This window comes from Microcaecilia unicolor, chromosome 3 (genome assembly GCF_901765095.1).
Source record: "Microcaecilia unicolor chromosome 3, aMicUni1.1, whole genome shotgun sequence".
NCBI classification, from domain to species: Eukaryota; Metazoa; Chordata; class Amphibia; order Gymnophiona; family Siphonopidae; genus Microcaecilia; species Microcaecilia unicolor.
Genome location: NC_044033.1, coordinates 217,694,299 through 217,707,405, shown reverse-complemented (window position 1 = coordinate 217,707,405; position 13,107 = coordinate 217,694,299). Strand labels below are relative to the sequence as shown.

Genomic DNA, 13,107 nt, shown 5'->3' with positions numbered 1-13,107 from the left:
CAACAGGAATGGCAGATGGCCCTTGATGCCACCCGGGACAGTACTGCATGAAGGGACCGGGAGGGCAGAGTCCTCACTGACCCTCTGGTGGAGATCCGGGTGGGGACGCAGTTGATGAAGGCCTTACTCGACACTGGGGCCCAGCGATCTGTTATCACCACTGCCATAGCACCAGCCACGAAAGAAACCATACCGATTGTGGAGGCCTCCGGGAAAGCACTTACGGCTCCCCTCCTTAAAGAACGCCAAGTCCAGATCGGAGGGACGATGGTGTCCCATCAGTTCATACATGTCCCCGGATGCCCAATCCCACTGATCGGTCGAGATCTACTCTGCAAGCTCCAGGCCACCTTGAAGTTCAAGACCTCGGGTGAAGTGGAAGCTCACTTTGAAGACCGACCAGTGACGCTTGTCTGCCCCGTGAGAGAAGAATGGAGACTACACGCCCCCCCCCCCCCCCCCCCGTTGCAGGCCCCAATGACTGCCGTTATGCCCAAGACACCCCTTTTGCTCAGCGGAGACGAGCCTTAATGGATGAGGTGCCCAACGTATGGGCAGAGGTGAATCCCGGGGGACTGGCTGTTAACGCCATCCCCATCTGGATTGAACTCAAACCAAATGCTCAAGTCGTCAACCAAGGACAATACCACATCCCTTATGCAGCCCGACATAGTATGCAAGCTCATCTACAGAAACTCCTTCAACAAGGGGTCCTTAAACCGATCCGATCCGCATGGAACACCCCGTTGCTGCCCGTTAAGAAGCCAGGAACCTCGGAGTACAGACCCGTCCAGGACCTGAGGAAAGTCAACAACCAGGTAGCCGACATAGTCGCTCTCGTACCAAACCCCTACTCAATCCTAGCCCAAGTGCCAGCCCAGACCAAGTGGTATAGTGTCATTGATCTGAAGGACGCCTTCTTCTCCGTTCCTCTTGCTGCCGACAGTCAGAAGTTGTTTGCCTTCACGTGGGAAGACTTACAGACTGGGAATAAACAGCAATTCACATGGACCCGACTTCCCCAGGGATTCAAGAACTCGCCTACCCTCTTTGGTGACCAATTAGCCCAGGACTTGAAGACGTATCAGGACGAATACGGGCCGGTCGTCCAATACGTGGATGACCTGTTGGTGGCCCGTGGAACGTACACGGACTGCGCGGAAGCCACCCTTTACCTCTTGAAGACCCTGGAAGCCCAGGGGTACCGGAGCCAGCCGGAAAAAGGCCCAGATATGCGAGATCGAAGTCGAGTATCTGGGATTTCGCCTCCGAGAAGGAACCCGAAGGCTCGGCACCCCTCGCACCCAAGCCATTCGCAACCAACCCACTCCTGCCAATAAGAAGGAATTGCGGGCATTATTAGGAGCAGCTGGGTACTGCCGAATCTGGATCATTAACTTCGCTGTTCTGACCCACGATTTGTACGCCAAACTGAAGGGGCCTGAACTCGAGGGCCAAAATCTCCCGTGGGAGAAACACGAACTGAAAGCCCTTCAGGACCTCAAGGAGGCCCTTGTGGCCCCACCAGCGCTCGGATTGCCGGATGTGACCAAGCCATTCCACTTGTTCATCGACGAAAAGAAGGGACTGGCACTTGGGGTCCTCACCCAACTGGTCGGCACCTGGCAACGCCCTGTAGCATATCTCTCCAAGGGCATGGACAACGTGGCACGAGGGTGGCCGGGCTGTCTCCGAAGCATCGTGGCGGCTTGCTTGCTGATACACGAGGCCAATAAACTCACGTTTGGCCAGACCCTCTTTGTGACTACACCCCATTCCATCCGCGGCCTACTCGAGAGCCATGGACCCAGATGGATGACCAACTCCCGATTGGTTAAATACCAGGCCCTCCTGTGCGAAAACCCGGAGGTACGGATCCTGGACACTACTAACCTTAACCCTGCCACCCTCCTTCCGGCCCCTGAACCACCATTTCACGACTGTGAGGAGGTAATGGCCACTGTGCATTCTAGCAGACCTGACCTCAAGGACCAACCCTGGCAAGGGGGCATCACCCTTTTCACCGATGGAAGCAGCCAGGTGATAGAGGGAATTCGAAGAGCTGGCTATGCTGTCGTGTCTGAGGACCATGTGATCGAGGCTATGGCTCTGCCGCCCAGAACGTCAGCCCAGAAAGCGGAGCTGATCGCCCTCACCAAAGCCCTCCTGTGGGCTGAAGGAAAAGTTGTTAACATCTACACCGACTCCAAATACGCTTTCCTCACCCTCCAGGTGCACGGAGCCTTGTACAAGGAGAGGGGATTTCTGACAGCTGAGGGGAAAGGACTTGCAAATGCCACTGAGATCTGCCAATTACTCGAGTCAGTATGGAAACCGAAGAAGGTGGCTGTAATGCACTGCAGGGCCCACACCGGCCGGACGGACCCTATCGCCCGGGGAAACCAGCGGGCGGATGATGCCGCAAAAAGGGCGAGTCAACTCCCTTACCCTTCTCATTCTTCTGACCCCGTACTCATCGTTCACCTCCCCACAGAGACCCCCATCTATACCCCACAAGAAACTGAGTGGGCCCGGCAAGAGGGACTGGAGTCACGCAATGGCTGGTGGATACTACAGGATGGGCGCATATGGATACCCGAAGCCTTGGCCTGGACGGTGGCCAAGGAGGCTCACGACCGCACCCACCTGGGCAGGGACGCCCTGGGGCGCCTACTCGAGAAGACCTACTACATCAATAAACTGTCCCTGTGGACCAAAAATGCTTCCAGCCAATGCGTAACTTGTGCTCGAAACAACCCAAGAACGGGGCCCGGTCCTACGCCAGGACACCTTCTCCGAGGCACTAGCCCTTTTCACGTCTGCCAGATTGACTTCACGCATATGCCTCCAGCCCGGGGCTACAAAGCCATCCTCGTCGCCGTGTGTACCTACACCGGATGGATTGAAGCCCAGCCCACCAGAACGGAAATGGCTAAAGAAGTCACCTCTTTACTGATACATCATATCTTACCCAGATACGGTCTCCCCAAACAGATAAATTCCGACAACGGACCTGCATTTACCAGTGAAGTAACCCAACAGCTCAGCACGAGGCTGGGCCTCAATTGGAAGTTGCATTGTGCTTGGCGACCCCAAAGTAGTGGGATAGTGGAGAGAGCTAACCGATCCCTGAAGAACCAGCTCGCTAAGCTATGTCAAGAAGCCAAAGCCAAATGGCCCGACCTACTCCCACTGGCCTTGCTGCATCTCAGGTGTACCCCCAAGGCTACCGGCCTTACCCCTTACGAGATGATGTACGCTAGGCCGCCACCACTACCCTCCTTTCCCGACTCCTTGCAGATTCAGGGCGAGAATTCCTTAGTGAAACAGATGAAAGCCTTACGTGAAGTAGTGCAAGACATCCAGCAATACACTGAAAGGGTAGGCCCCCTTGTTCTCACCAGTCCTACACATCAGTTTAGAGTAGGGGAGGAAGTCTGGGTAAAAGAGTGGGATGAATCTGACTGTCTCAAGCCCAAATGGAAAGGGCCCTCCCTTGTTCTCCTAACTACCCCAACCGCTGTTAAAATTGCAGGAAGCCCTGTGTGGATACATTGGACCAGGCTGAAGCCCGCTGCACCTACCAATAGCGTTCCTAAGCTGTGGACTGCCCATCAGCATCCCGACGCTCCACTACGGCTGACCCTAAGGAAAAAGTAAACCTACAGATCCATGCCTACCCAGCAACAGAAGCTCAGCTATTGGACCCACTGCGTCTTCGGCTGTTTGTTTATCGCAGCCTTCATCGTGGGTCTCATCATCTTCCTACTGCAACGACTGGGGTACCTACCCCCAAATCTATGATGCTGTACCCGCTTATCTTACTCCTCCTCTGCCCATTCTCCAACCAATCTCCTTCCTTGAGTCAGAACTGCACTGAATGTTTGCGCTTGGTGCGCCATCGCATAGAGGGGGGATACCACCTGATCACCACCCTCATCCATCAGTCGCAGCCCCCGGAAGGTGGCTGCCGGCCCCTTCCGGCTTGTGCCATTACCACCCCGGCTGGACTTCAGCAGTTTCACAGGTGTTTCCAGGGCAATCTCACGATCTGTCACAGTCCAGTCAAGCCACGATATTATAATGTCACCCTCAGTGTGGGCCTCCCCCAATACGTCAGTTCCATGGGAGTCCAGGGAGATGGTATCCTGTATTACGTGAACTCTACCCGCATCATCGCGGGTGGTACTCAGACTGTGGCCACCCTTACCTTTGACGTCTGTGTTGCTATCGACAGACACCCCTGGTCCCACAAGTGCGGCAGTCTAGCTTGGCGCCAGGCCTATGCGAACGATCACAAGTATGTCTGGAGCAGAAGACACCCACACACTATCAGACCACGGTTGTCGGGTACCAGGACATATTCGACGAAATCGCTCGTGCTGAGGAAGCAGCGACTAAGTTCCCCATTTCTCCCGAAGCTCGGAACATGTTCCTCAACCTGGCCGAAAACATTGCCCTCTCCCTGGGAATTGCCAACTGTTTCGTCTGTGGAGGCACCGACATGGGTGAGCAATGGCCCTGGGAAGCGAAGGAGATCCGACAGCATATGTGGGACGCTCTCAACACCACCAACATTACCTTTCCCCGGCGTCCGAGGCCCTACGAATGGGCCCTGAGAACCAATATCATAGGTACCCTTTGCGCTAGCCGAGCGCCATCGAAGCGTTATTCTGTACCAGTGGGAGACTCCGCTTGTACGGGGGTCCTTCAGTTTAATGGAAGCCGACATACCTGGTGGCAGACGGACAACCTGCCCGCCCCGGAGCCCATCTGGACTGAACCCACCTTGAACTCAACTTGGACATTCGGAGGAAACGCCTCCCTTAAGTGGATAGCCCCGGAGGGCTACTACTATATCTGCGGTCGCAGGGCCTATGAACAGCTCCTGGTCCGCTGGTACAGTACCTGTCTCTTGGGCACCGTCCGTCCTAGTTTCTTCCTTCTGCCCCTACGCGTCGGCGAGACGTTGGGCATCCCCTTGTACATGGAAAAGGGGCCTGGTAATATTGGCAGGCGTAAACGGTCCCCTCCAGACCTCAAACCCAAAGTCCAGATAGGAGACTGGAAGGACAACGAGTGGCCGCCAGAACGTATCATTCACTACTATGGACCAGCCACATGGGCTGAGGATGGTACATACGGGTACCGTACTCCTATCTACATGCTGAATCGCATTATCCGATTACAGGCCGTGCTCGAAATCCTTACCAATGATTCGGCCTTTGCCCTCAACGTCCTGGCCCGCCAAAACACTAAGCTCATTACTGCAGTTTACCAAAATCGCCTAGCTCTCGACTACCTCTTGGCCCAGGAGGGGGGGGTATGTGGCAAATTTAACCTCAGTAATTGCTGCTTACAAATTGATGACCAGAGCCATGTCATCAGAGAGATAACTGACAGGATGGTTAAGTTGGCTCACGTCCCAGTCCAAACCTGGAATAGCGCCTGGGACTGGACCTCCTCCCTAACCAACTGGCTGCCGACCTCCGGCAGCCTAAAGAGCCTCCTCGCTATGGGGGGCCTGTTCTTGCTATCCTGCCTATTAATTCCTTTGTCTCTCCCCTTAGTTTTCAGGTGTCTCCGCTCCACCATGGAGAGTATCGCTGACCGCCGAGCTGCTTCCCAACTTATGGCTCTCCAGATGTACTTCCCCATTCCGCAATCTGATGAAGCAGAACCTTGTGGTTGATGCGGACTTCTATCCTCTAGAGTCAATTTTATGGGCCAACACCCTTGTGCCAGCATAAGACCGGCTACAAAGGGGGGGGGGGGATTCCACTAGGGGCCCTCCGTCTCAACCCCGGCGAAGTAACCAGCGGCTGCACAAGGGCCTAGGGCTCCTTTTCGCCTCCTTGCTAATGTTTCTTGTCTTTCTTTTCACCTTCAGGGTTCTGGGAGTGATACTCTCCATCAGAATGACTGTTCTAGTATCAAAAGGGGGGAATTGTAGGAGTGGAGCGCCGGACACTACCCGAATACTACTGACCAACAGAACAACCTCATGTTTCCTGCATACTGATGGACTTATACTTATGCATACTACCTCTGCTTTTTATACTTTATGAATGCACTGGACATTTGTGCCTTACCCAGTGTGCTGTTTACTAATGTAAGACAGAATGCAGGGCTATTAGATATAGCTTGTAAAGTAGTAGCAAGGCTTACACAAGACCAGCTTGCACGTAGGCGTCATATGAATAGCTGACCTCGGAGGGTGTAGACACCCCCACCCTGCATCTCTGAGCCTAACGAACCTTATCTCCTGTGCTAGAAAGGAGCATTGTGTGTGTGTAGAAGAAGATGTTAAGTTTCGTTTCCCTAGCCAGTATCATTTCAGTATTATGACGTGTGTATGTACTGTGAACTACAAATGTGCACTGTAAGAACTACAAATGTTTACTGCGCATGTCTACTGTGACGTATAAGGGGCCTAATGCGCAGGCCCAGTAGGGAAGTATAAATGTAAGTGTCAGATGATTCGTGACACACAGTATCCTGAGAGAACTCAGTGCTGTTCATTGCTAGCAATAAAGTTGCATTGTTTCGGAACCAATTTGGCCTTTTGTCTTCTGATTCGCTTAGCTGCTTCACTGCCACCCGGGGCGGTTCGCCATTGCGCCCCCCCCCCCGGGTGCAGGATGATGACATCCCCTCCCCGACCCAGTGCCTACCCTGAACTCCGTCTAAGCTCCCGCACCCTACCTTTAAAAATGCTCAGAAACCGAGCCGAGGCTCAGAAACCGATGAAGAAGGGCTACCTTTGAAAGCTAATCTAAAAATGTATCCTTAGCCTTAGTCCAATAAAAAAAGGTAACATCTTGTTTTATTTTCTTTTATTTCTATTGATTACCTTTAAAAGTGGAACACAGCTACCACATCTCTCTACTTAATGATTTCTAGAAATCCAGCAAAAATACAAGTTTGTGATACCAAAGCTCTAAACCAATGATCTAGCTTGTCCTTTTTCTGAGGCTGCTGCTTGCTCTTTCTACAGATCCACCTTAAACAGGAGTAATCCTCACCATGACTCTAGCTGGGGAGCTTTGCACATGCTCAGTGGCTTTGTCCTTCCTCTGCCAGAGCTCCAAAAAGCAGACAAGACTCAGAAGAAAAAGCAGAAACTTTCTTTATTCCTGGACTGCAGATTCCTGCATGTCTTAGTGGTAGAACTGCATAGGGGGAAGGAGGAACCTTAACTGAGACCCTGAGGAATCTGCCTGCCTTTTCCTGTCTTCTTCATCTTTCCAGGACAGGGAATTCTCCCAGCCTGAATCCATCCCAGCAACTGCAGACTTCAGAGGGAAATGTCTGACCCAGATTCTGATCAGGTAAGAAATTCTTCTTTCTCTTTGTGTGCCACGTTCTATCACACACACCTGCATGTCTTTCACACTTATGCTTGGCGGCAATCATTATAGTCTTGCACATGAATACACATTCCTTGTACCACGCCTCTGCATGCATGAACAAGCGCACTCTCTTACATGCATATAAACACACACCTCTCTCACACATAAACCTACTCTTTGGGGCAGTGGCTTATCAAGGGCAAGGCGGTGGGGGTGGACCGCCCCGGGTGCAGGCAGCAAAGGGGAGCACGGAGCAGTTGCATGACTGTCGACTCCGCCAGTTCCCTACCCCCTCTGACGTTACTTCATGTTCCGGGGCAGGGGACTGGTGGAGCCGACAGCCATGTGACTGCTCTGTGCACCCCCAGGTGATGAGGATGATTCATTTCAAGGGGGGAGGTGGGTGATGCACTTCGGTGGGGAGGGGTGTTGTAGCGACCCACCCCAGGTGGCAGCCAACCTAGGTATGCCACTGCTTTGGGGCCTTTTTACTGAGGTGCATTAAGCAGTTAGCAAAGGTTTTTACCACGTGGCAGATGTTAGCAGTGCCGTAGCGAGGGCGGTTCGCCGCTGCGCACCCCCCTCGGCACGCGCGCACTCCCCCCCCCAGAGCGCATTCTTACCACTGACATGGGAAAGGGAGCAAGCGGGAGGGCTGGCCCGAGTGCATGTCGCTGGGAGCCGTGTCAGCTCCGCTGGTTCCCTGCTCTTTCTGACCCGGAACAGGAAGTAACCTGTTCCGGGACAGAGAGAGGAGGGACCAGCGGAGCCGACACCCCCCCAGCGGCGTGAACCCGGGGCGGACCGCCCCCCCTTCCTACGCCACTGGATGTTAGCGTCAGTGTGCCCACAAGCTAAGCTGGTATCCTCCACTTTTAATCCTGCCACTGGGGAGTGCTGTTTCAACACCGAGTCATGTTCAGGCACCTGCATGGAATGGACAGCACATTATTGCTTATTGAGTTTACTCTACAGCTTCTTTTGAAATGGTTTACAATTCATAAAATAAACATAAAACAAAACTGAGCTAAAAGATAAGTGGTCTTTTGATTTGAAATATTGCCGATGGCTTTTGGGTTTGAGATTATTGAAGAGACTTTATGAGAGGTTTTTGAGCCTATGATTACGTTTTACCGTGGGCTCAGAAGTTTTTTTTCATTTTTTCATTGTTTGTTAATAAGTCCGGTCTAAGCAACTGAGTTGAGACACGGTAGTATGAGGCTTTTCCTCTCATTTGAACACAAAACACTAGAAGTGGGTTGTCAGTGTGTTTTTTTGATTCATGGTATGTTTTATATAGATCACATAAATTTGAGCATGGATCCCAGACCTACGTGCAAACTAATTAGTTAATTAGCCATTAACAGTGAATAATTGGTGTTAATCGGCACTCCTTTGTGTTTAAGGGGCCCTTTTACAAAGGTGAGCCCTTAACGCCACCCATTGACTAGCAGTAAGGACAAATGCGTTACCCGCATGGTAACCGTCCAGCATGCGTCAACTGCCATTTACTGCTGGGAACATCCCCACGCTAGAAAATGTATTTTTCTGGGTGTATTTATCCCTCCCAATATGGTGGTCCACCCACCAACACCTAGGAATAAATAAATCACCCAAGGCTGCGTTTGGTTAGAAAAGCAATTAGTTATTTTATTTTCTCTCTACTCACCAAATTAGAATTATAATTGACAATTGCTTTTGGGAGACTAACTGCCCATACAAAAGTACTGGCTGTCCAGAATCTCCATTGAAATAGGAAGTACACTCATTTTTATATGCTCATCCAGGATACAGGTAAAATTACATATTCACACCTTATTGGATATATGTTAATATTGTGGTTAATACCTTAGTGACCATATGTGGTAACATTTAACGTACGTGCTTGGCTTTTTTTAGCATTGCTCGGGAAGCTTGGTCATCTTCTTGCGAAACCACTCAGTTCTACATTTTTGACGATATCTTCCTGGGTGTAACTGACTCTGCCCTGTTGGTAGACCGCACCATCCTGTTATTGAGGTTTTGCACCCTAGCCCATTCCTCATTTTGCTGCATGAGGTGTCACAACAGCTCAGGAATTTTACTGTAACTCCAGAGTTCAAATTAGAGTTACAGGCCTGTAAGATTTTCTGTCATTTTTAAATCCTGAATCAAAGTCAGGCCTTACCAAAGCTCCTAGCTATGAAGATAATATTTTAAAATTATTTTTTACCGTATGTTTTTGGCGCATGCCAAACTTGGAATGTCCACCAGTCGCACGTGCAAGCCAGGCAGTAATGCTGATTTGATGTGTGCTGCACATGCATAGGTCCTTATGTTCCTTTGTAATGGGGTCCCTGAGTGTGGACCTGCCCAGCACTCTATTCTGTAAACTGTACACCTAAATTTTAGTGCTTGTGATTCAAAGGGGGCATGGCCATGGGAGGGGCATGGGCACAATGTTACAGAATAGGGTCGTTAACCTCTGGATTCTATAAATGGTGTACAAATTTACATGTGCAAAATTGTGGGCGATCCTGAGAGCGCATGCAACTAATTAACTAATGAGCCATAATTGGGTGCTAGCAATCAATTATTGGCATTAATCGGCAACAGTTTGGATTTGTGCATGCACCTTGAATATTGTGTGTAGTTCTGGTCATCGCATCTCAAAAAAGATGTAGTGGAATTAGAAAAGGTACAGAGAAGGGCGATGAAAATGATAAAGGGGATGGGACGACTTCCCTATGAGGAAAGGCTAAAGCGACTAGGGCTCTTCAGCTTGGAGAGGAGATGGCTAAGGGGAGATATGATAGAGGTCTATAAAATACTGAGTGGAGTGGAACAGGTAGAAGTGAATCGCTTCTTTACTCTTTCCAAAAATACTAGGACTAGGGGGTACATAATGAAGCTACAAACGTAAAAACATAAAATATAATATAAACGTAAAAACAAATCGGAGAAAATATTTCTTCACTCAACGTGTAATTCAACTCTGGAATTCATTGACAGAGAATGTGGTAAAAGCAGTTAGCAGGGTTTTAAAAAGATTTGGATCATTTCCTAAAAGAAAAATCCATAAGCCATTATTAAGATGGTCTGACCAAACCTCAGTGGAGAGTATGTTATGGAATTTCATATGCTATAGAATAAAAGACATCACCTCACCAATAATAATGAAAAAAATCCAGATGTTATAGCATTTTCAAATATCTTTTCTCCCAAATATGATGTGCTTGCTGATTGCACACTATCAAAGAGCAGAATCAGTAGCTTTGGAGTGCAGGGCTTGTGGCACTTCCCTCTAAGCTGAGTCCTCCACCTACAGTCCTGCCAGTGGAGGGTGATGTTTCACTATCACATTATCAATAGGGAGAGACAGGCAAGCTCTGCAGGACTCCAGAGAATCTGCCTTTCCTTAGTGAATGAAAACACTTTATTGAAGCAGCACCCCCTACTGGCAGAAATGTAGTTGGAGGACTCCTGCTCAGCTTAGGGGGAACAGTGGTCAGTGGTTGGTAATGTCTCTTACTGACTTTGTTCCAAATCTGTGGTATACCTGTGGAGACCGAAAAGCCTTATTGAAAATGGAGGTGCTGATAAGGCAGCTACTTTAGGGGGTTCTTTTTACTAAAGTTTAAGTTTCTCAATTTTTGATATACCGCCTCTTTTGAAGCACAAATCGAAGCGGTTTACATATGACTATTCAGGTACTTGCACTGTCCCTGGTGGGCTCACAATCTTAAGTATATTGTACCTGGGGCAATGGAGGGCTAAGTGACTTGCCCAGGGTCACACAGAGCTGCAGAGGGAATTGAACCTGGTTCCCCAGGCTCACAATCCACTCACTAACCATTAGGCCAGTCCTCCCCTTAAACTAAGTGCTAAGAAGCCCACAGGTATAAAATGGATTATTCAGTATTTAGTGTGCATTAATTCAATTAACGTGTGTTAATCACGTTCTAAGCTAAGGGAGCTGACACACCAAAAGGGAGGTCCTTCGCTGTCTTCAATTTGTAACTTCACCTACTAATTTTTAAGCTCTTGGTTCTGCGTTAATGCTGTGAACAATTTGCACTCAGATCGTCAGTCTTCAGCCAGTGAAAGGATAGAAATTGAACTAAAGGAGAATATTGTAAAGACGGGCTTAATCTACATTAACAACTAACTCTGTTACTTGAACACAGGCATTAGTCACATTCAAGGACATCGCTGCTTATTTCTTGGAAGCAGAGTGGGACGTTCTGGGAGAATTGCAGAAGGAGCTGTACAAGAAAGTAATCAAGGAGATTCACAGCTTCCTGATATCACAAGGTAAATATGTTTATTCGTCATCTACGGAGGAACACTGCAAAAGCAGAGGACCATTTGCCACCACATTGAAGAATACCAAAATAAGGAGTAGTGTAATCAGGAGAGCTCTTTCGTAAAAAGACAGCAGGACGAGGAATATAATGGAAAACAATCTTTATTCTTCAGGACCCGACACAGCACTGTGTTTCGATAAAAAGTCTATGTCAAGGGTCTGTGTTCGAAATCACTGGAGGATATATAACACAATGTAATCACTGGAAAACAATCTTGACAAAGACATGGTCCAGGAACAGGGGTCAGTGTAGAAGAGGGCAGAAGAGGCTCCTTTAAATATTGATCCCCCCATTTATCTTTAAATCCTAGGACTCATTTAAAAAAAATCTTTTTAAATGCTGTCAATGAAACTCCTCACCAGGAAGGTCCACGCTGGCAGAGAACAGTAGCACCTGAAGTGCTTCTATTCATGAATAGAAATGACTATTTCAGAAAGCCTCGAGGCCCAGTCTTATCAAGTGGCAGGCTACAGCCGTCTCTTCACCAAGCTTTGCCACAAAAATACACACCTGCAAGCACACACTCGCACACTCCTCTGTCGGAATAGGGAACAAATGACCATACTAAGGGATTCTGAAGTACATAAGTACATAAGTACATAAGTAGTGCCATACTGGGAAAGACCAAAGGTCCATCTAGCCCAGCATCCTGTCACCGACAGTGGCCAATCCAGGTCAAGGGCACCTGGCACGCTCCCCAAACGTAAAAACATTCCAGACAAGTTATACCTAAAAATGCGGAATTTTTCCAAGTCCATTTAATAGCGGTCTATGGACTTGTCCTTTAGGAATCTATCTAACCCCTTTTTAAACTCCGTCAAGCTAACCGCCCGTACCACGTTCTCCGGCAACGAATTCCAGAGTCTAATTACACGTTGGGTGAAGAAAAATTTTCTCCGATTCGTTTTAAATTTACCACACTGTAGCTTCAACTCATGCCCTCTAGTCCTAGTATTTTTGGATAGCGTGAACAGTCGCTTCACATCCACCCGATCCATTCCACTCATTATTTTATACACTTCTATCATATCTCCCCTCAGCCATCTCTTCTCCAAGCTGAAAAGCCCTAGCCTTCTCAGCCTCTCTTCATAGGAAAGTCATCCCATCCCCACTATCATTTTCGTCGCCCTTCGCTGTACCTTTTCCAATTCTACTATATCTTTTTTGAGATACGGAGACCAGTACTGAACACAATACTCCAGGTGCGGTCGCACCATGGAGCGATACAACGGCATTATAACATCCGCACACCTGGTATAACATAATTTTCCTATCTTTCATTGACAGGTTATTCAATTGCTAATCCAGATGTTATATTCAAGATTAAAGAGGAAGATGAGAAATATGTCACTCAAAAATGTGAGTGGGAGGGAAAAGAAAACATGAATGACCCCACCACAAGTAAGTAA

At 49.0% G+C, this 13,107-nt stretch overlaps 1 protein-coding gene across 1 annotated transcript; it reads left to right on the top strand.

The window, feature by feature from the left end:
* Nucleotides 1-7,093: 7,093 nt before the first annotated feature.
* Nucleotides 7,094-13,107, top strand: LOC115464360 (zinc finger protein 2-like). Its single transcript, XM_030194748.1, has 3 exons — nucleotides 7,094-7,331; nucleotides 11,519-11,645; nucleotides 12,986-13,107. The coding sequence occupies exons 1-3, from the start codon at nucleotides 7,308-7,310 to the stop codon at nucleotides 13,105-13,107; spliced, it is 273 nt and encodes a 90-aa protein (XP_030050608.1). The 5' UTR covers nucleotides 7,094-7,307.

Excerpts from the sequence above, each read along its gene's own strand:
- LOC115464360 (XM_030194748.1), top strand. The coding sequence starts at position 7,308 with ATGTCTGACCCAGATTCTGATCAG. Across the intron at positions 7,332-11,518 it reads CTGACCCAGATTCTGATCAG|GCATTAGTCACATTCAAGGA; the intron begins GTAAGAAATTCT and ends ACTTGAACACAG. Across the intron at positions 11,646-12,985 it reads CAGCTTCCTGATATCACAAG|GTTATTCAATTGCTAATCCA; the intron begins GTAAATATGTTT and ends TTTCATTGACAG.